The following is a 25,967-nucleotide window of genomic DNA, read 5'->3' as shown; positions in this document are numbered from 1 at the left end:
ATATACCCATCCAAATGCCTCTTAAATGCTGCAATTGTACCAGCCTCCACCACATCCTCTGGCAGCTCATTCCATACACGTACCACCCTCTGTGTGGAAAAAGTTCATCTGATATTTTATATCTTTCCCCTCTCACCCTAAACCTATGCCCTCCTAGTTCTGGACTCCCCGACCCCAGGGAAAAGACTTTGCCTATTTATCCTATCCAAGCCCCTCATAATTTTGTAAACCTCTATAAGGTCACCCCTCAGCCTCCGACGCTCCAGAGAAAACAGCCCTAGCCTGCTCAGCCTCTCCCTATAGCTCAAATCCTCCAACCCTGGCAACATCCTTGTAAATCGTTTCTGAACCCTTTCAAGTTTCACAACATCTTTCCGATAGGAAGGGGACCAGAATTGCATGCAATATTCCAAAAGTGGCCTAACCAATGCCACAGCATAACTTCACAACTTTCAATAAAATATCTTCTCATTCTTCTAAACTGCAATGAATACAGGTCCAGTTGACCCAATCTCTCCTCCCACAAACCTGTCATCCCTGGAATCAGTCTAGTGAATCTTCTCCGCATTTCCTGTTTGACAGTTATAACTTTCCTTAGGTAAGCAGAACACAGTGGTTAGCACTGCTGCCTCACAGCGCCAGAGACCCGGGTTCAATTCCCGCCTCAGGCAACTGTCTGTGTGGAGTTTGCACATTCTCCCTGTGTCTGCATGGGTTTCCTCCGGGTGCTCCGGTTTCCTCCCACAGTCACAAAGATGTGCAGGTCAGGTGAATTGGCCATGCTAGATTGCCCATAGTGTTAGGTCTGGGTGGGTTGCTCTTCAGAAGATTGGTGTGGACTTGTTGGGCCGAAGGGCCTGTTTCCACGCTGTAAGTAATCTAATCTATAACTGCATGCAATCCAAGTGTGATCTCACTAAGCTCCTGAACAGATGCAGTAAGACTTTCCTTGCTCCTGTACTCAAACCCTCTTGCAATGAAGGTGAACATGCCATTTGCCTTCCTAACTGCTTGTTTCACCTGCGTGCTTGCTTTCAGTGCCTGGTTCACGCTGACATCCAGATACTTTTGTACATCAAGACCTAGTTCTTGTCAACATACTGGAAATATTCAGTCTGATTTCCTCGTCTAAATCTTTGGAATGTACAGTGAATAGCTGGGGCATAAGTACTGGTCATTGGGATACCCAACTTGTCATCACCTTCCGCTCTGAAAATTACTCACTTATTTATATTCTCAGTTTCCAGTCTGCTAATCAGTTCTCAATCCATGCCAGTACATTAGCCCAATCCCACGTGATTTGATTTTGCACCACAACCTCTTGTGTGGGACATTATTGAAAGCTTTCTGAAAATCCACATACTCCACATCCGCCAGTTCTCCCACATCCATTAACTCGTTATATCCTCAAAAACATAGGTTTTCAGGAGTCTCTTAAAGGAGGAGTGAGAAGTGAAGAGGCTTAAGGAGGGAACTGCTGGGTGGGTGTTGGAAGCATGGATGGCTGTAGGCGCAGCCACTAATGGTGCAGCGAAAGCACTAGAGGGTGCAGGCGAGGCACGTTAGAGAATGGCCAGAAGTGGTTAAAATGTTGCTAGGAGGCAGTCCTTGGAGGAATTTGAATGTGAGAATGTACATGCTAAATTAGAGATGTCAGAACCATGGAGACCACCAGTACAAACACACAATGCACCGTAGGATTGCATGTGCAAAATGGGCAGGAGAACACTGGCTCGCTTCTCTCAAAAACAAAGTGGGGATGGTGAAAGCGAAGGGGCCATTTTATAAAGCGTTGCTTCAGTCTATTTAATGGTACTTATTTCTTCCACACGCTTTGTTTTTCTCTCCTGCAGAAACCTTGTGTATCTCTCGGACGGTTAAAGATGGAAGTCAGATCAGCTACGCGATCCCTTTAGAGATGAGGTACTGACGACAGTTTTCATTCTCTGCCATGCCTCCAGGTCAAAGGTTACTACTGTCAGTGGCTCAAAAGAAATTAGAGCTATGCAGGCCAGAACTTATTCCATTGTTTTGAACTGAACTCAGAGAATTGTGTCGCACAGAAAGAAGGCCATCTGGCCCATCAAACTTGTGCTGGACTTTGACGTAGTAATCCACTGAGTCCTATTCCATTCCCTCTCTTATTTTTCCCCCTACCCTGCAAAGTTTTCTTTGTAAGTGTTAACCCAGTTCTCTTTTGAAAGTTTGAAATGTTGCTGGTATTGCATCTGAAGGTTTGTGGGCACCGTGAACCCGTTACCTAAGAAAGGATATAGAGTAGATTCCTGAGGTATCAGATCTAATCTCTGTGGAGCGGTTGATGAGTTTGGGCCTCTATTGTTTGGAATTTAGAAGCATGAGAGGTGATCTAATTGAAACTCGGGGTGGGGGGGGTGGTGGGGGGAGAAGAAAGTCTTGCAGAGTGGATGCAGGAGAGGAGGGTGTCTAGACCTAGGGCAGTCTCAGATTTAGGAGCAGGCAATTTAAAACTGATGAGGAAAGTTTTCACTTAGACAGTGGTGAATCTTTGGAATTCTCTACTCCCCAGAAAGGCTGAGGAAGCTCAATCTTTGAACAGGTTCAAGATCAGAGATCAATCAATTCCTACACACCAGTAACATCAAAGGATGTGGGGAGAGTGCAGGGAAATGGCATTGAGGTGGATGACAGTCATCATCTGCAGCAGTTCATTTGAATCGAGGATTACATCTGTCAAGCTGGGTGAGTTTTTGGATCACTGTGCAGTCAGTATCAGATCCACAAGTTTTTCTGCAGTGGGAGCACATAGATGCAAGAGATTTATAACCTCAGGTTGGCTTTCTGTTCTTTCCTCTGCTGCCATCATTCCACTTAGTTGAGTTGTTTCTAGGTAGTTTGTGCTTAGAGGATCAGTAGGAGCTATGTTGACAGCTTTTTGGTCCCTGTCTGTGGTAGAGGGTCGGCCATGATCTAATATAGCAGGGCAGGCTGTTTGGGCTGAATGACTGCCCCCTGTTGCTGTGTATCTATGTTTTTATGTTCCCATTGAACATTCTTCCACTTTCCCTTTGGTTAGTGTGTTTCAGATCACAACTCGCTGCTTCAGGTTTTTTTACACGTTCTCCTGGTTACCCATCTGGTTGCTTTGTCAGTCCATTGCTTACCAAATCTTTCCACCTTAGTCAACTGGTGCAATGATAGATCATTAGTCTATAGGAACAGAAGTAGGCTATTCAGCTCATCAAGTCAACTGTGCCATTTGATGAGACCATGGCTGATCTCTCAATTCTCAACTCCACTTTCCTGCCTTGATTCCCTTTCTGATTAAAAATCTATCTATCTCAGCCTTGAATATACTTAACAGTGCTCTGCGGTAAAGAATTCCACGGGTTCAGTACCCTCTGAGGCAAGAAATTCTTCCTCATATATGTCTGAAATGTGCAACCTTTTATTCTGAGATTATGCCCTTATAGTCCTCGACTCTCCCACCAGGGGAAATAGCGTCTCCGTGTCAACCCGTCGAGTCCCGTAAGGTTCTTGTATGTTTCAAAAAAAGGTAGTCTTTCATTCTTCAGGAAGGAAGCAAAAGTGAAGGAAAGGTTCTCCTCTGAGAAGGAACAGTTATGTGGCTATGTGGTTACGTGGCTAGCTTGGAGAAGTTGAAGCTGCTCTTCTTGGAGAGAAGATCTGATAGAGATATTGAAAATCATGAGGGGTCCAGACAGAATGGAGAGGAGCTTTTCTTGGTGGGAAGATTGAGAACCATCAGGTACTGATTAAGGGTGACTGACAGCACAAGGAGAAACTGTTTTAAATGCAACAAATGTGTATGATTTGAACTGTGCTATCTGAGGTTGTGGTGGAGGCAGATTCATTCATAGAGTCACAAAGCACAGAAACGGACCCTTTGGTCCAACCAGTCCATGCCGAATATTATCCCAAACTAAGCTAGTCCCACCTGCCTACTCCTTGCTGATACTGTTCCAAATCTTTCCTATTCATGTATATATCTAAATGGCTTTTAAAAACTGGGATTGTACCACTTCCTCGGGAAGTTCATTTCACACGTGAACCACCCTCTGTGTAAAAATAAAATTCCTCATGTCTTTTTTTAAATCTCTCTGGTGATTATCTCAAGGGAGATAATCAAGAAAAGTTACCCGGCTATGGGGGGAAAGGCAGGGGTTTGGGAATGAGCAGGTTGTGCTTCCATAGAGCCAGCATGAATCAGGTGGACTGAATGAGCTTACCCTGTGCTGTCTCCATTCGAGAATTTTATCTGATCTCAGTGGCAGCAGGGCAAACAGTAAATAGAAGGATATGTTGATGGGGTGATGTGGAGAGAGATATGGGAAGGGGAGGTACATGTGTAGAGCAGAAATACTGACATAGACCTTGTGGGTGAAATAATCTGTTTTTCTGCTGCAGAGCAGCCTTCAAGTGACAAAAAGCCCACTTCTGCTCCTATGTCTTACGGATTCTGTGTAATTCTCTGCAAAATGTCTTTGTCCAGGAGTTTGACCTTGGTGCAGATGCTGACCAGCTGTTTCAAGGACATTGGCTGGATGACAGAGAGCATAAAGGTGCACGGGGACGTTGGGCTGATGGTCATGGACACATTCCCCCACATGCCTTATTTCTGGGCCATGAACCTGACTCCGGTAAGGGAATAGGGTGATGGGTAAAAGCACACTTAAATGACTTGTTGCCGTTTGTGGGACTGTTTGAAGATTGGGCTAGGCTATGTTTGCAGCTCCGAGGGAGCGCTGCATTGTCTGAGGGCTTCCTTGTCTGCACTGTTATGCCAGCCACTAATGAATTGGAAAGCATCGGGTTATGGGGGCCAAACTGCACAGACTAGACCCATATTTCCTCCAGTTCAGATCACTAAAAGGTGATCTAGCTGAACTGTTCAAGATGAACAAAGAATTTGATAAAATAGATAGAAACTGCTCCCTCTAGTGGTGTGACTACAGGGGGCATGGCAAATTTTGTTGTGCTATAAACACTAGATGATAATTTTCCATTGACACCAACTTGAGGCTTGGAGATCCTGCTATGCACCCGTTTGGAATTTTGTCACTCAGCAGGTGGTGAATTCCTTACTGTCAGTGTCCCAGGGAAGGGGAACAGTTGCCATTGACCAGAAACTGAAACAGACAATAGCAATATAAATGTTGTCCTGTAGCAAGTAATTTATCCTTGTATTTCCCCAAGGTCTGTTCACATTTTACAAGGCACAAGTCAAGAGGGTGATTTAATGCTCCCCAGCTGCCTGGATGAGTGCTAGTCCACAGGAGGCTCATGGGCACCCCATCCATCTCCTTCAATATTTACTCCCTCTGTCACCAACGATCAATAACAGCAGTGTGCACTGCAACAACTCAAAGGGTCCTCAACAGCACCATCCAAGCCATCTTGAAGGACCTAGGCAGCACATATATGGGGACACCATCACTGGCAAGTTCTCCTCTGAGCCACCCACCATTTTGACTTAGAAATGTATCACCATTCCTTCATTGTTGATGGGCAATAATCCTGAAATTCCCTTCCTAGCGGCACTATGGGTGTATCTACACCACGTGGACGGCAGTGGTTCAGGAGTGCAGCTCACCATCACTGCCTCAAGGGCAATTAGAGATGGGTAATAAACATAGTGACACCCACATCATGAAAGAAAACTGTCCCAGGCAACTATTGAAACTCAATCTTGAATATTTAAGATGTGAAGGTGCCAGTGTTAGATTAGGGTGGACAGAGTTAAAAATAACACAACACCAGGTTATAATCCGACAGATTTATTTGGAAGTACAAGCTTTTGGAGTGCTGCTTGTATGTCAGGTAGCTCTACGTCATATGATACTTTGATCATTTACTTGCAAATTCTGTGTCCTATGTATCCTGTCCCACTAGTTACCAGACGAAGGAGCAGCGCTCCAAAAGCTTGTACTTTCAAATAAATCTGTTGGACTATAACCTGGTGTCGTGTGATTTTTTTTTAACCTTGTGTATTTAAGACAGAAGTTAATCTCAGTGTTATTTTAAGTTAAAGGTAATGGGGATAGCGCAGGAAGATGGTGTCAATGTAGATCAGCCATGATCTCATTCAATGCTGAAGCAAGTTCCTAATTGTTCCCACTTATATTTACCTACATGACACCACTGTGGGTGGTTGTGAGACCCTACTTTAGAGATGCATGTTCATTGGTTGTGCCTGATGATGAGTCGAGGATTGGTGGTGGGTTGAAGAGGTGGAGATATACAAAGTGACACAGAGGAGCAGAGGTCAGATCTGTTGGCCTTGGGGTTTAATGAGAATGATGACCCTTGTGACAGGAGACCTATGTGAAGATGTGCCAGCTGTTCAACACACTCTCTGTGGTCACCTTGGAGAAGCCCTTCCTCAAGGAAGAGGAGGTACGGAGGGGCCAGCGCTGTGTGGCAGAGTTCCCAGGAGAGGGCGGAGAATGGAACAGGTCAGTGAGCTCCTTTATTGCTTCCCTAGCAATAAAATTGACAACAGACTCGTTGCTTTGATCCCAAAGGGATTTACATCCTGCCCGGTTGATGCTGGAGGCATGTCATTTGAAAACTTGCCAATGTTGAACCACCGTTGTAGAAATACCCAGCACAGGAGAAGGCCATTGGCCCACTCCACCTGTGTCAGCTCTTTGACAGAGCAATCTTCATAGATCCCTCTGCTTCCCCCCTAGGATTGACGTAATGAATGCATGATGGGGCATTTAAATATCCTTTGCACCTTTTATGATATCCATTAGCAACGTCTCTAAATCTTACTCGTGCCTCAAGAGTCAGAAAGTTGGAAGGTTGAGTCCCACTCCAGAGGCTTGAGCCAGCACTGAGGGAGTGCCATGTTGTTGGAGGTGCTGTTTTGTGGGCGAGACAGTCTGTGCAGATCTGTTCACAGGTGTGCGAATGTGCACACGTGCACATACCCACTTCTTCAAGAGAGGAACAGGCATGTTCTCTCTGGTACGCTGGACCATTTTTAATTGTTAAATCACCAAGGTGCTGGGGCCAGATGTGCTCCTGAATCTGTCTGAACTCCAGTTGGTTCCTGCCTTGTTACTTGCTCCCATTCACCTTTAATGTGGACAAAGTTTAAAAAATCAGACAACATCAGGTTATAGTCCAACAGGTTTATTTGGAAGTATAGCTTTTGGAGCGCTGCTTCTTCATCAGGTGACTAGTTAACTTTGTCCACCCCAGTCCAACACTGGCACCTCCACATCATGACCTTTATTGTGGGGTCTGGTGCAGCTACTGATGCACAGTGCCACCTGCAGCTCCAAATCAGTATTACCAATCAAAGTCTTGGTCAACATAATTCAGAAATGCCAGTGTTGGACTGCGGTGGACAAAGTTAAAAATCGCCCAACACCAGGTTATAGTCCCAACAGGTTCATTTGGAAGCACTATCTCTCTGAGCACTGCTCCTTCATCAGGTAATTGTGGAGTGACTCCACAACCATCTGATGAAGGAGCAGCGCTCCGAAAGCTAGTGCTTCCAAATAAACCTGTTGGACTATAACTTGGTGCTATGTGATTTTTAACTTGGTCAACGTAGACACATCCCGAAACCCGGGTGGGCCTGAACGAAAAGAATCTCTGGTCTTGCTGTCATCAGCCACCTCTGGATGGGCAGTGGTGATGGATGCACACAAGTTTAAAAAAAAAATCCACCCCCAGGTCAGGTGTTGGTGTTGCCATTGCCTTCCAGAGCTGATCAGCTAGCAGACGTGCCATCAGCTGCCGAGGTTTGGAGTTATTTAAGATGGTCCTTAAAACTGGCCTGTCTGACTGAGTCTTTGGTCACCTGGCCCCAAACTGTCCTTACCCAGCTCAGTTTTTATTCTTGTTCTGATTTAAGCTCCCAAGAGTCACCCCGTCCAGAAGCAAGTTCTTGCACACGGACTCATGGATGACAGTCGCATTCATTGAGATTGTTAACATCTTTAGGAACTTGGAGGTGGTGAATCTGGCTAAAATAGAAGCCTGCGATGATTGGGAGGAGGGGGAAGAGGTTGCTGTAGACAGCAGGACACTGCATACTGGTCTCCCTCAGCCCCACCCGGCAATGCTTGAACATCACAGCCACAACAGATCGCACTTGACCTTGCTGAGTGTTCTCTCTATTTGGTATTCTCTCTTTTTCCCCTCAGTGCTCCAAAAAAGAGGATTATATCTCATTGCCCACCTTGCTCCTTTCTGTCTGTAGGTGCTGGATTGTGGATGTGGTGGAGAGTCGGGTCATCCTATTTTATGTGGATTCAGGGAGTACAGCCTGTGTCCCAGCATCATCCGTGAAATCTCTGGACAGCGATGAGTTCTGGACCATCCCGCCTCTCGTTCAGCCCTTTGTCCTACAGCAAGGTGAGTCTCCTCGTCATGTTGGCTTTCTGTTCTGGTTTGTCTTCGGCAACCATCCCACTATACTGTCCTTGGCCCCCCGGCACAACATAACAAGCAGGGCATTTCACCCTCACCAATTTGTCCTTCAATCTGTGATGCAACGGGGATGGTATGGTGGCTGAGTGATTAGCACTGCGCTCTCTCTCCGCCAGGGACCAGGTTCAATTCCAGCTTTTGGGTGACTAGAGAAGGTGCAAAACTTGACCTACTGTTGGGAAATAAGGCAGGGCAGGTGACTGAGGTGTCAGTGGGGGAGCACTTTGGGGCCAGTGACCATAATTCCATTAGTTTTAAAATAGTGATGGAGTAGAATAGATCAGATCTAAAAGTTGAAGTTCTAAATTGGAGAAAGGCTACTTTTTGATAGTATTAAGCAAGAACTTTCAAAAGCTGATTGGGGGCAGATGTTCGCAGGTATAGGGACAGCTGGAAAATGGGAAGCCTTCAGAAATGAGATAACAAGAGTCCAGGAACAATATATTCCTGTTAGGGTGAAAGGAAAGGTGTAGGGAATGCTGGATGACTAAAGAAATTGAGGGTTTGGTTAAGAAAAAGAAGGAAGCAAATCTAAGGTATAGACAGGATAGATCGAGTGAATCCTTAGAATATAAGGGCAGTAGGAGTGTACTTAAGAGGGGAAAAAAGGGGACATGAGATAGCTTTGACAAATAGAATTAAGGAGAATCCAAAGGGTTTTTACAAATACATTAAGGACCAAACGATAACTAGGGAGAGAATAGGGCCCCTCAAAGATCAGCAAGGTGGAACCGCAGGAGATGGGGCAGATACTAAATTAGTATTTTGCATCAGTATTTACTGTGGAAAAGGATATGGAAGATATAGAATATAGTACTCTTAAGTGTACTCTTCTAAGGATTCACTCAATCTTTGCTGTTTATACCTGACATATGCTTCCTCCTTTTTCTTGACCAACTTCTCTAGCCCTCCAGCTTTCCCTACATCCACCAGCGTTTCCTTTCAACCTAACAGGAATATACTGTCTCTGGACTCATTTCATTTTTGAATGCTTCCCATTTTATAGTTGTTGCTTTATCTGAGAACATCTGCTCCCTGCCCCCATTAACTTTTGTAAGCTCTTGCCTAATACTCTCAAAATTGGCCGTCTCCAATTCAGAACTTTAGTACAATCCCAATAAGGTGATCATCCCTTTCTAATTTCTCAGTTCCACCCAAATAATTTCCCTGGACCTACTCCCAGGAATATCCTCCCTAAATACAGCCATAATGTTATCCCTTATCAAAAATGCTGCTCTATCTTTCCCATAGCATTTGTATCCTGGAACATTAAGATGTCAGCCATGTCCATCCCTGAGCCACCTATCTGTAATTACTGTGATTCCCAGTCCCATATTTCGAACCATGCCCCGTGTTCATCTCCCCTCCCTGTTAGGCCTGCATTGAAATAAATACAGTTTAATTCATCAGTCCTACCTGGTTCTCTGCTTTGTTTTTGCCTGCCCTGACTGTTTGACTTGTTTTCCCAACTGTACCATTTTCAGACTGAGCTCTTTCCTCACTATCTCCCTGGGTGCCAACCCCCAGCTTACTAGTTTAAATCATCCCAAGCAGCTCTAGCAAATCTCCCTGCCAGTACATTAGTCCCCTTCAGGTGCAATCTGTCCTCCTTATACACGTCACTTATACTCCAAAGTGTAATGCTGGAAAAGCACAGCAGGTCAGGCAGCATCTGAGGAGCAGGAGAATCGACGTTTCGGGCATAAGCACTTCATCAGGAATGAGGCTTGTGGATCGGGGCTGACAGATAAATGGGAAGGGGGGTGGGGTTAGGGGGAAGGTAGCTGGGAAAGCGATAGGTGGATGAAGGTGAGGGAGAAGGTGATATCAGAGGGGGGAGTGATGTAAGGGTCTGGACAGTGGTGCTAAGTTGGAGGCTTGGAGATGCAGGTAAATTTCTGACGGATGTGGAAGCATCTGTTCCCAGGATGACCAATTCTATCTCAGAAAGTCCCAGATGGCCTCCTGCTTCCATGATCGCAATTTCCCTTCCCACGTGGTGGTTGATGCCCTCCAGTGCATCTCCTCCACTTCAGGTACCACTGCCTTTTGAACCCAACCCTTCCCAACTCACAAGGACAGAACCCCCCCCCCCTGTTCTTCACCTTACACCCCACCAACCTCTGCATACAATGCATCATCCTCTGCCACTTCCGCCACCTCCAAATGGACCCCACCCCTATCAGCGTTCCAGAAAGACGATTCCGTCCGCAACTCCCTCGTCAGGTCCACATCCCACTCCTGGCACCTTTCCTTGCCACCATAGGAAGTGCAAAACCTGCGTCCACACCTCCATCCAAGGCCCCAAGAGATCCTTCCACATCCACCAGAAATTTTCCTGTCACCTACTGCATCCATTGCACCCAGTATGGTCTCCTCTACATCAGGGAGACAGGACACCTTCTTGCGGATCATTTCAGAGATCATCTCTGGGACACCCGCACCCACCAACCCCACCGCCTCGTGGCTGAATACTTCAAACTCCCCCTCCCACTCCGTCAAGGACAATCGTTACCACCCAACGCCTGGAGGAGGAATGCCTCATATTCTGCCTTGGGACCCTACAACCACACAGGATAAATGTGGATTTCAACAGCTTCCTCATTTCTCCTCCCCCTATGTTATCCCAGTCCTAAGCCTCCGACTCGGCACTGCCCTCCGGACCCATCCATCACTTCCCCTCTGACCTATCACCTTCATCCACCTATCGTTTTCCCAGCTGTCTCCCCCCGCCACCCCCAAACCCACCCCCTTCCCATTTATCTCTCAGCCCCAATCCACAAGCCTCATTCCTGATGAAGGGCTTATGCCCAAAATGTAGGTTCTCCTGCTCCTCGGATGCTGCCTGACCTGCTGTGCTTTTCCTGCACTACACTCTCGACTCTGAGCTCCAGCATTTGCAGTCCTCATTTTCTCCTTCCACTTCTACCCCAGAAGAGATTCCAATGATCCAAAAATATGAACCCTTGTCCCTTGCACCAGCTCCTCAGCCACGTATTCATCTGCTCTATCCTCTTATTATTACCCTCACTAACTCATAGCCTCGAGAATAATCCAGATATTAAGACCATAAAGCCATAGGAACAGAAATCGGGCGATTCGGCCCATAGAGTCTGCTCTGCCATTCTGTCATGTCTGATAGGTTTTTCAATTTCTTTTTCCCACTTTCTCTCCATATCCTTTGATTCCCCTGGCAATCAAGAACTTATCTATCTCTGTCTTTAAATATACTCCATGCCCTGGCCTCCACAGCCCCCTGTGGCAATGAATCCCACAGATTCCCCACTCTCTGGCTGAATCAGTTTCTCCTTATCTCCGTTCTGAAGAGTCTCCCCTTTACTCTAAGGCTGTGCCCTCGGGTCCTCTTCTCTCCTGCCAATGCAAACATCTTCCCAATGTCTAATCAAGGACTAACCTTGAGGACTTCCCTTTTTAAATTCCTGCCTAACTTCCTATATTGTCCCTTCAGAATGTCATCCTTTTCCCTTCCTGTGGTGTTACTTCCAATGTTTACAACAACCTCCTGCTAGACCCTCTCCCCTTTTGAGAACATTCTGCACTCTCTCCGAGATATCCATGATCCTGGCTCCAGGGAGGCAACACACCGTTCTGATTTCTTGCTGTTGGCCACAGAAATATCTATCTGTGCCTCTGACTGCAGAGTGCCCTATCGTAATTGATCACTTGGAACTTGACGCACCCCTCATTACAATAGAGCCAGTCTCGGTATCAGAAACTTGGCTGTTCATGCTACATTCCCCTGAGTCCATCACTCCCTACATTTTCCAAAACTGATACTTATTTGAGGTGGGGATAACCACAGGAGATTCCTGGACTACCTGCCTCCCCCTCCTACCTTTCCTGGAGGTAACCATCTAACTGACTGTATCTGCAGTTTTTCTCCCTTCCTGTAACTGCCATCCATCTCATACCCCCAGCTCCTGTAAATTCCTCACTGCCACTCCAACCTATCTGATAGGATTCGCAACCAAACGCACTTCCTGCAGACATAATCATCAGTAACATGGAGACTCTCTCTAATCCCCTACGCCCTGACAGGAAGAGCACGTCACTCTACTGAAGGCCATCTTTGCACCTTAACAATCTACAGACCCAGAAAATAGCACAGTCTTACTGCTCTAAAAAACACTGCTCCAGGCTAACTTAGTACCTAGGTTTTATATTAAAATTTAATCAAGAGTCAGATCTCAATAAAAACATATAATTTAAAAAAACCCACTCTACTTTACAAAGAAAAAGAACAGTATAGTTACACTTAAAAACTTAGTTGCTCTTGGGCTATGAGCTCTCCCACACAGGTTCCTTCAAGGTCAGCTGTGAACTTTGCTGTTTGTTAGTTTTTCTTAGACGCACTCCAATGTCCAGAAAGACTTGAACTCAAACAGCAAAGGCAGTAACTGTGCAGATTCACTGCTGTCTCTTTCTCATTTGATTCACTGACCATGTAGTTCCTGCCTTAGTGTCTCTTTGTCCTTTTGAAAGTGCAGTTGTTTTGATCTCCCCCCCTCAAAAAGTTCCAAAACTTTTGTAAACTTGTAAACATCAGCTTGTAAAACACTAGTTACTGTTCCTGTGACTGGCACAAGCTTTTTACAAATGCCTGCCAATCCAGGGACACTTTTCTCGAGCAACCGTCATTAGCTTCCTAACACAGCTCAAATGTGCCCATTTAGAGCACTTGCTCCACAAGTAGGCATCCTAAAGTGGGTTTAACCAGGCCTGTCATTTCAACACACAGAATAAGGGGCCTTCATACTTTGTAAGGAAACCTGAATCCAGTACAAGATGTTTTGCCTTGTGCAATGTGGCATTGAGCATTTGAAGTTAAGAATGATACAAATCTGGGATCAAAAGTGAAACATTTGCTGCGTTTAGTGGTCACCGAGGATGGAAGGATTGTAGGGGAAATTTGCAAACTTGGATACGGTTTGTTTTAACTTGGCCAAAGATCTGACAGTTAAATTCACCGCCATAAATCAACTTAACTTTTCTTTTTAAATAAGCAGGTGTGATGGGCAATCGCAAGATGGATGGAATCATTCTGAAAGGAAGGATTGTCGGATTCCACGAGGCAGAGGTAAATTGAAAAAAAGCACGGCTGGAATGAAATATGGAATGCTGAGATCCTTCCTATCTCGCGCTCTCCCTCCCCCTCTCTTCCCTGAGGCACTGGCTCCCACTGTAGGATGGCTGCCTGCTATCTGGTCCCTCACCTGGGCAGGTAGGTGACCAGGCTGTAGACAGAGTCCCCTCCTATCTGGGGTCTCTTTAGAATCGCTTGGCATCCTTTGGAGGAGAACTTCTTGCTTTGTCAAAAAAAGGCAAATCTCCATGTGACTAGAGATAGAAGTTTGATTAGTCTGGATCACGTTGACATAAGTAGGGAAGACGTGTTCGGTATGCTAGAGGTTATTAAGGTGGACAAATCCCCAGGACTGGATGGGATCTATCCCAGGTCGCTGAGGAAGGCGAAAGAGGAAATAGCTGGGGCTCTGACAGATATCCTTGTGCCATCCTTAAATACAGGTGAGGTGCCGGAGGACTGGAAGGTTGCTAATGTTGTCCCCCTGTACAAGGGTCATAGGGATATTCCAGGTAACTACAGACCAGTGAGCCTGATGTCGGTGGTGGGAAAGTTGCTGGAGAGGGTACTGAGGGATAGGATCTATTTATATTTAGAAAAGAATGGGCTTATCAGTGATAGGCAACATGGTTTTGTATGGGGGAGATCGTGCCTTACCAACTTAATAGAGTTCTTCGAGGAAGTGACCAAGTTGATAGATGTTTTGATAATCCCTGATGTCATAACATGGACTTTAGTAAGGTGTTTGATAAGGTTCCCCATGGTAGACTAATGGAGAAAGTGAAGTTACATGGTGTGCAGGGTGTTCTAGCTAGGTGTATAAAGAACTGGTTGAACAACAGGAGACAGAGTAGTAGTTGAAGGGAGTTTCTCAAAATGGAGAAAGGTGACCAGTGGGATTCCACAGGGGTCAGTGTTGGGGCCACTGTTGTTTGTAATATACATAAATGATCTGGAAGAGGGCACTGTTGGTATGATCAAGTTTGCATATGACGCAAAGATTGGTGGTGTAGCAGAAAGCACAAGGGACTGTCAGAGAATAAGGAGGACATAGATAGACTGGAGAGTTGGGCGGAAAAGTGGCAGATGGATTTCAATCCAGACAAAGGCGAGGTGATGCATTTAGGTAAGACTAATTCTAGAGCGAATTATACAATGAACGGAAGAGCCTTGGGAAAAGTTGATGGGCAGAGAGATCTGGGAGTGCAGGTCCATTGTACCCTGAAGGTTGCTGCACAGGTGGATAGAGTGGTCAAGAAGGCATATAGTATGCTTGCCTTCATTGGTCAGGGTATTGAGTATAAGAGCTGGCAAGTCATGTTAACATTGTACAAGACATTGGGTCGGCTGCATTTAGAATACTGTGTACAGTTCTGGTCGCCACATTACCAAAAAGATGTGGACGCTTTGGAGAGGATGCAAAGAAGGGTACGAGAATGTTGCCTGGTATGGAAGGTACTAGCTATGAAGAGAGGTTGAGTAGGTTAGGTTTATTTTCATTAGAAAAAAGGAGATTGGGGGGGGACCTGATTGAGGTCTACAAAATCATGAAGGGTATAGACCGGGTGGATAGAGACAAGCTTTTTCCCAGGGTGAAGGATTCAATAACGAGAGGTCACGCTTTCAAGGTGAGAGGTGAAAAGTTTAAGGGCGATACACACGGCATGTACTTCACACAGAGGGTGGTGGGCATTTGGAACGTGTTGCCAGCAGAGGTGGTAGAGGCAGATACAGTAGATGCATTTAAGATGTGTCTGGACAGATGCATGAGTAGGTAGGGAGCAGAGGGATACAGATGCTTAAGAATTGACCAACAGGTTTAGACAGTGCATTTGTATTGGCTCAGGCTTGGAGGGCCGAAGGGCCTGTTCCTGGGCTGCAAATATTTTGTTCTTTGTTCTCCCTCAGTACCCGCCCCAACATGTTATGAATATGTCGTAGAGGGATAGGAGGATATTGGGACAAAGAACCAGATCCTGGCCTAGGGGAAGAAGGTTAAGTTTCCCAGCAGGGAATGATGGTGTGTTGATGGGAGAGGGGATGTAAGACCTGCTGAGAAGGAGCCTGGTCCAGCTAAAACATCCCTCTTTGGGTCTCTGAATTGCCAGATCTTCCAGGTAACATGTTGCACCTTCTGAGCAAAAGATCTGGTAAGAGAGAGGGACGGAGAGTGATGAGAGGGGTGTGGTTGGTGGTGGAGCAGAGACAGGGAGGTTCAGGCAATAGTCACATTATCTGAGTGTCAACCCACCTTGCACCTTCTATGGAGTAAGACTGTCTTATGTGTTTTGTTTTTAAATGAAAGCCTCACATCCTGAGATTCTCCATCACAGATGAGGACTGAAGGCAGCCTAGTCACACGGGAACAAACCTGAACACTGGTGAAAACAAAAATAAAGTAATTGTCACAACCAGATTATATGCTAATCGACCACCAATCTTTAGAGCTCTGAGCTGTAGAGGGATAGGGAAGGGGGAATAATTGCCACAGCACTGAATAAAAGAATAAATGTATCACTAGAATGAGCACATGAAATGAATCAGTGTGTCAAGGGATTATTTTTGTCTATGCCTGATATCCCCAGTTCTTCTACAGAATAAGGGGACGCTTGTTTAACACTGCGATGTAGAGGATTTCTTCTCTGGGAATAGTGAGTATCTGGAAATCCCTATCCTTGTGAGTTGTGGAGGCTAGATCATTAAAACATTCGAAGAGGAGGTAGAAGACATAGTGGAGCTGAAGGCATTGAGGAGATCAGGCCTGGGGTAGATCAGCCATGATCTTGCTGAATGGTGGGGCTTCCTTGAGCTGAACGGTTTACTCCCAGTCCTCTTAAGTTCTTATGCCCTTCTCTGGGTGACAGTACTGGTGGGAGAAAGGAGTGACTTCCCACCTCCTCAAAACCCAAGGTATCAGTTTGCTGTGGTCTTCTCCCTTCGCAAAACAGGGGATGTCCTCACCAAAGTGCAACTTCCATCCTGGCAGAATTGGATTTACCCTTCACAGGAGGGATGGTGGGTAATGGGAAACCCCTGCTGCTTCATTATTATTGTTTACATGCACCCCTGACATGTTGTAACTCTTCTAAAGTAGCTTTAAAATGCAGGAAACGAGCCGAAGTGCATCTTCAGTGAGTCAGTGTGGCCACAATGAGCTTAAAGGACTCATCTGTTTAAAAACAGCCGTGATCTAGAAAATGCTGTAAAATCCTCTTGTCACTGTCCCTACCAAATACTCACAGGACAGATACAGCACGAAATTACTACAGAGTGAAGCTCCCTCTGCATTGTCCAAATCAGGACAGGGACAGCATGTGATTAGATACACAGTACACCTCCCTCTGCTATTTACACTCTCCCCATCAAATACTCCCAGAACAGAATCAGCACAGAGTGATGTACTGTGTTAAAGCTGCTTCCACACAGATGTTGCAAGGAAAGTAGAGTAAAAGCCAAATGTTAAGCATGCTCTTTTTAATTATCAGGAACTGAGGAAACAGCTATTTTGCAAGGCTGAAAATAAAGTTGAACTGAAGCTTGTTCCCATTGGTGCCCAGCTGAGGGAATCTCTAGGCCTTGGAGCTGTAGAATTCTCAGCACAAAAGCAAGGCCCAGTTAATCTGAGTTATCAATCACAAGCCTCATCAACATTTCCTATTCCTCTCTCCTTTGTGTTATCCAGCTTTTCCCTTAAATGCATCTGTCATTCACCTTGACCACTCCCCCAATCAGTGCATTCCCCCAATCTTCCCACTTCCCAATAGAACAAGTACGCTATTCTCCCCACACTCTGGGAGAAGATATTGCTTTTTAATTCCTGGTTCGATTTATTAGTGAGTTGACTTGTGTTTATAATCTCCAAAAATTTCACCTTAACTGGTTAGTTCCAAGTTCAACACATTTCCATACTGCTTTGCTAAACATCTACCTGGTTCCTTCTTGACTAAAAGCACTCCAGGCGAAAGTGAGGACTGCAGATTAGAGTCGGGTGTGTGGTGCTGGAAAAGCACAGTAGGTTAGGCAGCATCCGAGGAGCAGGTATTTTGATGTTTTGGGCAAAAGCCCTTCATCAGGAATCACTCTATTCCAGATACAATTCCAACTAACTAAATTGTAGATCCAGTGCACAACGGAGGGAGAACAAGACTGTCATTTTGCTGAAATAGTAAAGCCAAGAACCCCTCAGCAGCTTGTAAAAGAACCCAGCACTTGAATTATATTTCTGAGGAGAGGTGGGAGAGGCAAGGATAGTGTTGGGGGCAGGGGTGTATCTCTCTCTCTCTTTCTCTCCTCTCCCCCCCCCCCCCCCTCCCCAGCTTTCTCCTGTGGCCCAATAATTGTCCCTCACAATCTATGTCAAGGCAGATTGTTTGGCCATTCCCATATTATTTATGGGACCCCGCTGCGCAATGAATTGGTTACTGTTATTTGACATTAATAGTGGCTATGCTGCAGAACACTCCATTGGCTGAGGGGGAATGCTGTGAGATGGTGAAAGGTGCTAGGGAAATGCACATCATCCTTTTAGTGTCTGCCACATTTTTATGCAGGTTTCCACTGCCCCATCAAGCAGCACATTTCAGATTATAACTCTGACAAGAGACAGTCTTGTCTCACCTTGCTGGTCCTTTTGCTGAACAGCTTCAATCTACATCAATCTGGTTATCAACCCTCCTGCCTGCAGGAATAGTTTCTCCTTATTTATTATCTCCAAACCCTTTCATGATTTTAAACACTTCTGTCAACCTCTTAACCTCCCTGCTCTAAAACAGGCTACCCTATTTTGTTCAAGTCCCTCATTGTTGCTGCTGTTCCAGTAAATCTCTTGTACCATCTAAGTCCTGCTCCTGTCACAAAGGTTTCAATGAAGAGATTGTGATTATGTCTCGTTCATAAACCCTTCCACCACTGCACATGGTTGATACATTCTTTCTCTAAAAAGAGTAGGCTATTCAAACCAAGCTTGTTCTCTCATTCAGTCAGACCATGGCCTACACAGCTTAGTCCATTAAAAAAAACAATTAAACCAAAGTTTGACAGATTTAATTTATTTGGAAAAAAAATAGAATTCCACATTTGCATTTGTATGAAAATGCTTCCTAAAATCCTTGAACAGTCTAATTCCAACTTTAAAGGTTATTTTCCTCACCTAAAGGATCTCATCCAATCTACAAAATCCTTTATTCATCATCTTAAACTCCTCAGTTCGATCAGATTCCAATCTTCTGTACTTGGGGAATACAAGCCTAGTCTGTCCAGTCTGTATTCGGAACCTTTCTTGAATTGTTCTGGGGCATCTCTGAAAGGCCAATATATCCTTAACAAGGTGCGATGCCCAGCATTGAATGTGGTTAGACTAGCTGGGGTCCACTAGAGCTTTGCTAATGACCAGCACATTCATAATAACTGCATCCTACTGCCTGGGAGCAGTCCAAACTACTCCAACGCTGACCACAGAAATATTTAGTGAACAGACACACCCACTCATACCGATCTGCAACCATCATGTGTGTCTTTATCTTGCATTGTTATGGGCGGCACGGTGGCACAGTGGTTAGCACTGCTGCCTCACAGCACCAGAGACCTGGGTTCAATTCCCACCTCAGGCAACTGTCTGTGTGGAGTTTGCACATTCTCCCTGTGTCTGCATGGGTTTCCTCCGGGTGCTCCAGTTTCCTCCCACAGTCCAAAGATGTGCAGGTCAGGTGAATTGGCCACACAAAATTGCCCATAGTATTAGGTGAAGGGGTAAGCATAGGGGAATGGGTCTGGGTGGGTTGCTCTTCGGAGGGCCGATGTGGACTTGTTGGGCCGAAGGGTCTGTTTCCACACTGTAAGTAATCTAATCTATAATCTAAATAGTCTCAAAATCATCTTTGTCCTCCCAAGCTCTTCTGGCTGGCAGTGTGCTAACTTGCACCAGACTCTGTGTGCAGCAGCTTCTGTGCTCAGCGACCTAGCCTGGCTCCCAGTCCTGCAAGACCCCTTTAAAATCCTCAGTCTCTTCTTCCAAATCCTTCCTGTGCTTACCCCCCCCCACCCCTCCTCCAGTTCTGGCCTCTTGCTGTTCCTTGACCCTTAGGTACCACTATGCGTAGCCAAACTGCCGAGTTCCAAAGTTCTACAATTATCTCCCAAAACCCCTCTGCCTTATTCTCTGCTTAAACAATTTAACCACTCCTCAGTGAGGTAGTTTATCATAACTAGAATGCCAACAGAACCTTAACCCCAAAGAGCTCGAAGTAACATCTGGGATCATATGGTACTCCAGCCCTTCCCATATGATAGATTCTACATGCTTTCTCTTGCCAGACGTCTGCTGCCTCCTTTTAAGATTTAATCTAAAGCCTGCTATACTGTAATGTCCTTTATGATTCTGTCAATTTTTATAATGACTCTGGTTACACTCCCTGATGTGTGACTACATCAAAAGGCACAATATAAGAGGAAGTTGCTGTGACTTCTTATTAGTGGCACATTCACCGAGTTATAGAGATGTACAGTATGGAAACAGACCCTTGGGTCCAACCCGTCCATACCGACCAGATATTCCAACCTAATCTAGTCCCACCTGCCAGCACCCGGCCCACATCCCTCCAAACCCTTCCTATTCATATACCCATCCAAATGCCTCTTAAATGTTGCAATTGTACCAGCCTCCACCACATCCTCTGGCAGCTCATTCCATACACGTACCACCCTCTCCATGAAAAAGTTGCCACTTAGGTCTCTTTTATATCTTTCCCCTCACCCTAAACCTATGCCCTCTAGTTCTGGACTCCCCAACCCCAGGGAAGAGACTTTGCCTATTTATCCTATCCATGCCCCTCATAACTTTGTAAACCTCTATAAGGTCACCCCTCGGCCTCTGGCGCTCCAGGGAAAACAGCCCCAGCCTGTTCAGCCTCTCCCTAGAGTTCAGATCCTCCAACCCTGGCAACATCCTTGTCAATCTTTTCTGAACCCTTTCAAGTTTCACAGCATCTTTCTGATAGGAAGACCAGAATTGCATGCAATATTCCAACAGTGGCCTAACCAGTGTCCTGTACAGCCACGACATGACCTCCCAACTCCTGTACTCAATACTCTGCCAATAAAGGAAAGCATACCAAATGCCGCCTTCAGAGAAAGAGGCAATGCAAGAAATAGGAGTGGACATAGTCCATTCGACACTCAATGCTGCACCATTTACTGAAGAGAATGTTCTTCAATCTTCTGTTTTCCTCAGACTCAATTCCCTTAGTTACCACACTCAGCCTTCAACACACAAACGATTGAGCAACCACAAATCTCTGACATGGAGGATTTCCAAAGATTCAAGAATCCTGAGTGATGAGATTTCCCCTCTCTTTACCTCCGTTCCAGATGGCCAAACTGCAGCCCATTTCAGACATCTTCAGAGAGGGGAAAGCATTTTGTTTGAGATCAAGCTATAGAGGTCATAGGCAGTCAATACAATTGTTCTTCATATAACAATCCCAGGAATTTGTCTTGTAAACTATGCTGCTGTCCTAAAAGTCTAATATGTTCATCCTTGGGTAAGGAGAATAAAACTAGACATACTCCAGCTGTGATCTTAGCAAGGGCTCTGTAGAATTGCAGCAAGTTTTTTTTTCCCCCCTCCCTCACTGTTGCAGTGATGGAAGACTAACGTGCCCTTGCTTTCTGGACATGCATTTTAGAATCCCTACAGTGTGGAAGCAGATCATTTGGCCACTGAGTCCACACCGACCCTCTGAAGAGTTAATTCTGAGATTTATGTACAAGGACAATCCCTGAATACCAGCATCTCCCAGTTGCAACACAGTGTATTAAGAAAAACAAAGCCTGCTTTTCTGTTTTCCCTCAAATGGAAAATTGCATATTTGCATATGATATTCCACCTGGTCTTGTTCATTCATTAAATCTATGCAATTCCTTCTACATCTGCCTCAGTTAACATTCCAATTTGGTTTTGTCCAGATCAACAGAAAAATGATTTTCTGTTTCTTTACTCAAGTTCTATAATACCAATTGATGTTTTTAGGCTGCCTGTTCAATTCTGTTATATCAATGGATTTAAACCCAGGCCTTCTGGCCTAGAGATATGAACACTACCACAGCAGCAGTGCCTACTTGTAGATTAAACACAAAATAATGCAGCTGCTGAAAATCTAAAATACAAAAGTAGTGCTGGAGAAACTCAGCAGGTCTGGCAGCATCTGTCTGATACGACACTGTGAACTATTTGTCGACTTTTGTTTAAAAATCAACCTATTCAAGTGTGTAAAGCAGCACCTCTGGAGCAGGGCCTTCTTGCTCAGAGGCGGGGACACTACCACTAGAGCATGAGATCCAAATGATTCAGGTAGGTTGGAGCCATGACTGGAATGATTGGGACTTGAACTCTGACATGCTGGAGGGAGACACCAACACTGCACCTGTAAATCTTCATAAATTGCATTCTTCATCTTTATTGATGCCGACCTCAGTTTAAGACCATGCATTAATCCTAAAGCTAATCAACTAGTAATGGCCTGCTATTTTGAAAATATCCTGTTTATTCCAACTTTGTTCTGGTCTTCAACTAATTTGCATTCCAAGCAAATATAATACTTCCAATCTTGAGAGTGCTGAAGTCAGTCTCATTAAATCCACTGTGCACTCTGTTGGTTACAACTCTAGAACGTTTTCTCAGCAAATCCAGTTTCCCTTTAAATGTAGTTATTTGTTTTAAGCACCCAGTTAAAACATCCTTGTTAATAAAATGCAAGGTCATCATAGTCTTACTAGACCTTAGGGCTGCTCTGTGATGATCACATTCATCATGCCTCAGCCAAGGGGAGAGCTCTTCATGGTAACCTCAGCCAGTGCAGGATTGAACCCACACTGTAGGCATCACTCTGCAATTCAAAACTAGCTAACTCGCCCCCATCCTTGTTGATAGCATAAATGCTGCTAAGGTGAGGGTTTGTGTAACACAGTGGTAGTGTCTATTCTCTGAGCCAGGAGATCTGGGTTCAATCCCATCTGCTGCAGAGGTATGTAACATCTCTGATCAGGTTGATTTGAAAATACCTTTACCCTAACTGGTGTCCGGCTCGCCCCTTTACTCTGTCCCACTGATGTAGAAGAGCAAGGTTACACTTGCTACAATTCAGAGGATCTAACTGGAATCCCAAAGATGTAACAGGACAAAAAAAAACACATTGGCAGCACGTCCTCAACAGAATCAGGCCTATAGGATGAAAAAAAAAGCAATCTTTGCAGAATTAAAGCTATATACTATTTGTCGATATGGAAAGAGCTGCTTCAGTACTGTAAAATCTCACCATTACCCTTCAAGTTCAAAAGGATCTGCCTCCAGCAGTGCGTTGAGAATGCATGTTGGATTTGAATGGCTGCCTGCTCCTCGATCTTGTCACCTATTCAGTTGCAATATTCACAGTTGTAACAGATGTAAAGATCTTCCATTATCTATGATCCCAATGGACCCAATCCCTTTCCATTTACTCCCACTGTGCATAATCCTAATGGAATCCAAACCCCTTTTTTTATTTCAAATTATACACAATCCCAGTATATTCAAACTCGTGACCATTATAACCAAACCCCTCGCCATTCACTCCCACTGTACACAATCGCAATAGATCAAATCCCTTAAGTTCACTTTACACGATCTGGAGTGAACCAAAACTTTTTCATTCATTCCCAATGTACATCATCCCAACGCATCCAAACCACTTCCCACTCACTCCCATTGTCCCATTTCCAGCTACTAGTTTTCTGGACAAAGGAGCACCTGGAACAAGGAGGAGAGAGATACAGACCAAAATTATAAAAGATAAAACAGCCACAAGCTTGGTTCCTGGCTGTCTGCTGTCCCAGCCCACCATGGTCTTCCGTGTTACAAACACTGGCACAGAGAGACATCAGGCAGAAGTCCATAAACTGCAGTCATTAATAAACTGTAATTATCAGTTCAGAAAGATACACATCTTCACAAAACCAGCATACATTTTAAACAAAAAAAAAAAGATAAAAAGGTGCATGTGAAGATAGGGAAAAAATAAATTAAAAGTCCACATTGATACCTAGTTAGAGGTGAGGTGAGGGAAGGCCAAAAAAACTAGATGCAAAAATTGATCCAAATCTATTCAAAATCCAGTTTATATGAAGTGGATTTAAGAGTCTGCAGGAGCAGGATACCCAGTACACGGGGCCTGGCAAGAGAAAGGATTTGCAGTATTTGTCCATGTGTGTACAGATGTATACTTGTATATACAGGGTTTTATTTTATAATAAGTATATGATCCAAGGTTCCGGCTGAAGCCCATTCGTGTCTCAGGGGAAGAGGCAGCTATCGATAAGATGGAGTTTTCCCAATCGGTGCAGCTTAAGTTGGTCCTGAAGCATGTGGCACCTGGCAAGGCTAGCCATCCTCTTTGGGTGGGGTATACCAGCCTGCGGGTACAAAAGTCAGAGTGCTAGATAGTTCTGGAAGACACTGCCTTCTCTCATTCTTCATATCAAACAGTGATCATCTTAATGTCAAACAGCGGCACTGCCATTGTACAAGATCCCCAAGGGCAAAAAATACATTTCTATTGTCCATAATCTCAATGTACCCAAACCCCTTTCCATTCACTGTAGACAATCTCAATGGACCCAAACCCCTTGTGATTCATTCTCTTTGTACACAATACGAAGCTCTTCCCATTTACTCCCTCAGGGCTGGCTGGTGTACATCACTCCCACAGACATGGCTGATGTACATTGATTGATAATGTGCAGCAGCTTTCTACAGACAAAGCAGCTGAACACCAAGCTTAAAGCCACCTGATGCTTTTATTTTCCAGAGCCTCAATACAAACAGAGGCTGTGCATCAAGACCAAATAGCAGCAACTGAGCTAAGGTCACCCACACCTGTTTATTTTACAGCTAACAGATGAGAGATCTGGGCTGGAATCCTAGCAGGACACAGGTGAAAGTACACTGTACTAACTCAGTGTGCCACCCAGTCTCAATAATACAAGCCATTGTGCTGTAAATCATACTAACAGCTAGCAAATAAAGTAGACATTATTGCTGTTATGAATTGTCAGATCATACAGTGACAGATCTGATTCCACAAGTACACTCAGCATTGTATAGCAATACTCCTGTCTCCAGTGTGCCAAATACCAATATTGCAAGGCTAAAAATAGTCTCTCCTCAGACCTAATCTAGAAATGGAGCACAGTGCATTATGTACATTAGAAATGGACACTTGCATAATATCTTATAACATTAACTTTGCACCTTATGTCAGCCTTGCCTCAAAGCACTTTGCACAGTTCATTGTTTATTGGGGCACAGTGACAGTGATGTGGGGAATTCCCACAACTAGAGGTGATTGACACTTGGCAAACTGTGTTTCAGCTACATGCCCCAACCAATTGAATTCCCACAGGATTTTTAACATCCAGAAGACCATCCACTGGGAATGGTCAGTGTCCAGCATCTCCTGTAGAAGAATGGTTATCTCCTACACTCGGCACACCTTCAGCTGTAACTTCACACCAGGACAATGGGTTCACAAGGCCCGAGTATTGGGTGAAGACAAACAGGCCAGGCCAGGCAATGGCGTAGTGATATTGTTAGTGAATGAGTAATCCAGAGACCCAGGCAACGTTGCGGGGACCTGGGTTTAAATCCCATAGTGGCAAAACAAAAGTCCGACAATGACCACGAAACTATTTTCATAAAAACCTGCCTGCTATTAACACTCTTCAGGGAAAGCGATTTGCTGTCCTTATTTCATGACTTTGTATGACCTAGCGCAGGTTTGGTAGGCTGAAGGGCCTGTTCCTGTGCTGTGTTGTCCTTTGACTCCAGATGCACATAAATGTGGTTAGCTCTCAACTGCCTTCTGAAATGCAAACCGTCATCTCCCAGCCTGTACACAACCTCATCACCTCAGGGGATCTCCCACCCACAGCTTCCAACCTCAAAATTCGAGAATCCCGCACTGCCCGGTTCTACCTCCTACCCAAGATCCCCAGCCGACCTAATTGTCTTAGCCTGCTCCTTCCCCACCGAATTCATCTCCACATACTTCGATACTGTCCTATCACCCCTGGTCCAGGAACGCCCAACGCCCTACACCACCTCCAAGATTTCTGTTTCCCTGGCCCCCCCATGCCTCATCTTCACCATGGACATCCAAACCCTATACACTTCCATCCGCCATGACCAGGGTCTCCAAGCCCTCTGTTTCTTCCTTTCCTGACATCCCTATCAGTACCCTTCCGCTGACATTCATTTGACTGAACTGGTCCTCACCCTCAACAACTTCTCCTTCAAATCCTCCTCCAGACAAAAGGGATAGCCATGGGCACCCGCGTGGGCCCCAGTATGCCTGTCTTTGTCGGCTATGTGGAAAAGTTTATCTTT

At 45.1% G+C, this 25,967-nt stretch overlaps 2 protein-coding genes across 4 annotated transcripts in view; one reads left to right on the top strand and one right to left on the bottom strand.

Annotated features, from left to right (window-relative positions):
* The window catches only part of LOC122544780 (tudor domain-containing protein 10-like), a 33,336-nt gene extending 17,257 nt beyond the window's left edge, over window positions 1-16,079 (top strand). For 2 of the 3 annotated variants that reach the window (XM_043684108.2, XM_043684109.2), the window contains 6 exons: window positions 1,854-1,923; window positions 4,493-4,640; window positions 6,316-6,455; window positions 8,219-8,373; window positions 13,473-13,546; window positions 15,858-16,079. In XM_043684108.2, coding sequence (XP_043540043.2) covers window positions 1,854-1,923; window positions 4,493-4,640; window positions 6,316-6,455; window positions 8,219-8,373; window positions 13,473-13,546; window positions 15,858-15,896 — 626 coding nt within the window. In that variant the 3' untranslated portion in view covers window positions 15,897-16,079. The remainder of the gene's footprint in view (window positions 1-1,853; window positions 1,924-4,492; window positions 4,641-6,315; window positions 6,456-8,218; window positions 8,374-13,472; window positions 13,547-15,857) is intronic. The other variant, XM_087984992.1, reaches the window with a different exon arrangement.
* Window positions 16,080-23,483: 7,404 nt separating this feature from the next.
* LOC122544761 (ubiquitin-conjugating enzyme E2 Q1) overlaps window positions 23,484-25,967 on the bottom strand; it is a 50,615-nt gene continuing 48,131 nt past the window's right edge. Inside the window, exon 13 of the mRNA XM_087985144.1 lies at window positions 23,484-23,995. Coding sequence (XP_087841270.1) covers window positions 23,964-23,995 — 32 coding nt within the window. The 3' untranslated portion in view covers window positions 23,484-23,963. The remainder of the gene's footprint in view (window positions 23,996-25,967) is intronic.

The sequence above is a fragment of the Chiloscyllium plagiosum genome, unplaced genomic scaffold, assembly GCF_037043375.1.
Source record: "Chiloscyllium plagiosum isolate Xiang-an unplaced genomic scaffold, Cpla_swu_hap1 HiC_scaffold_50, whole genome shotgun sequence".
In the NCBI taxonomy this organism is placed as follows: domain Eukaryota; kingdom Metazoa; phylum Chordata; class Chondrichthyes; order Orectolobiformes; family Hemiscylliidae; genus Chiloscyllium; species Chiloscyllium plagiosum.
Note: the sequence above shows the minus strand (reverse complement) of the source record. Positions and strands in the feature narration are given on the sequence as shown.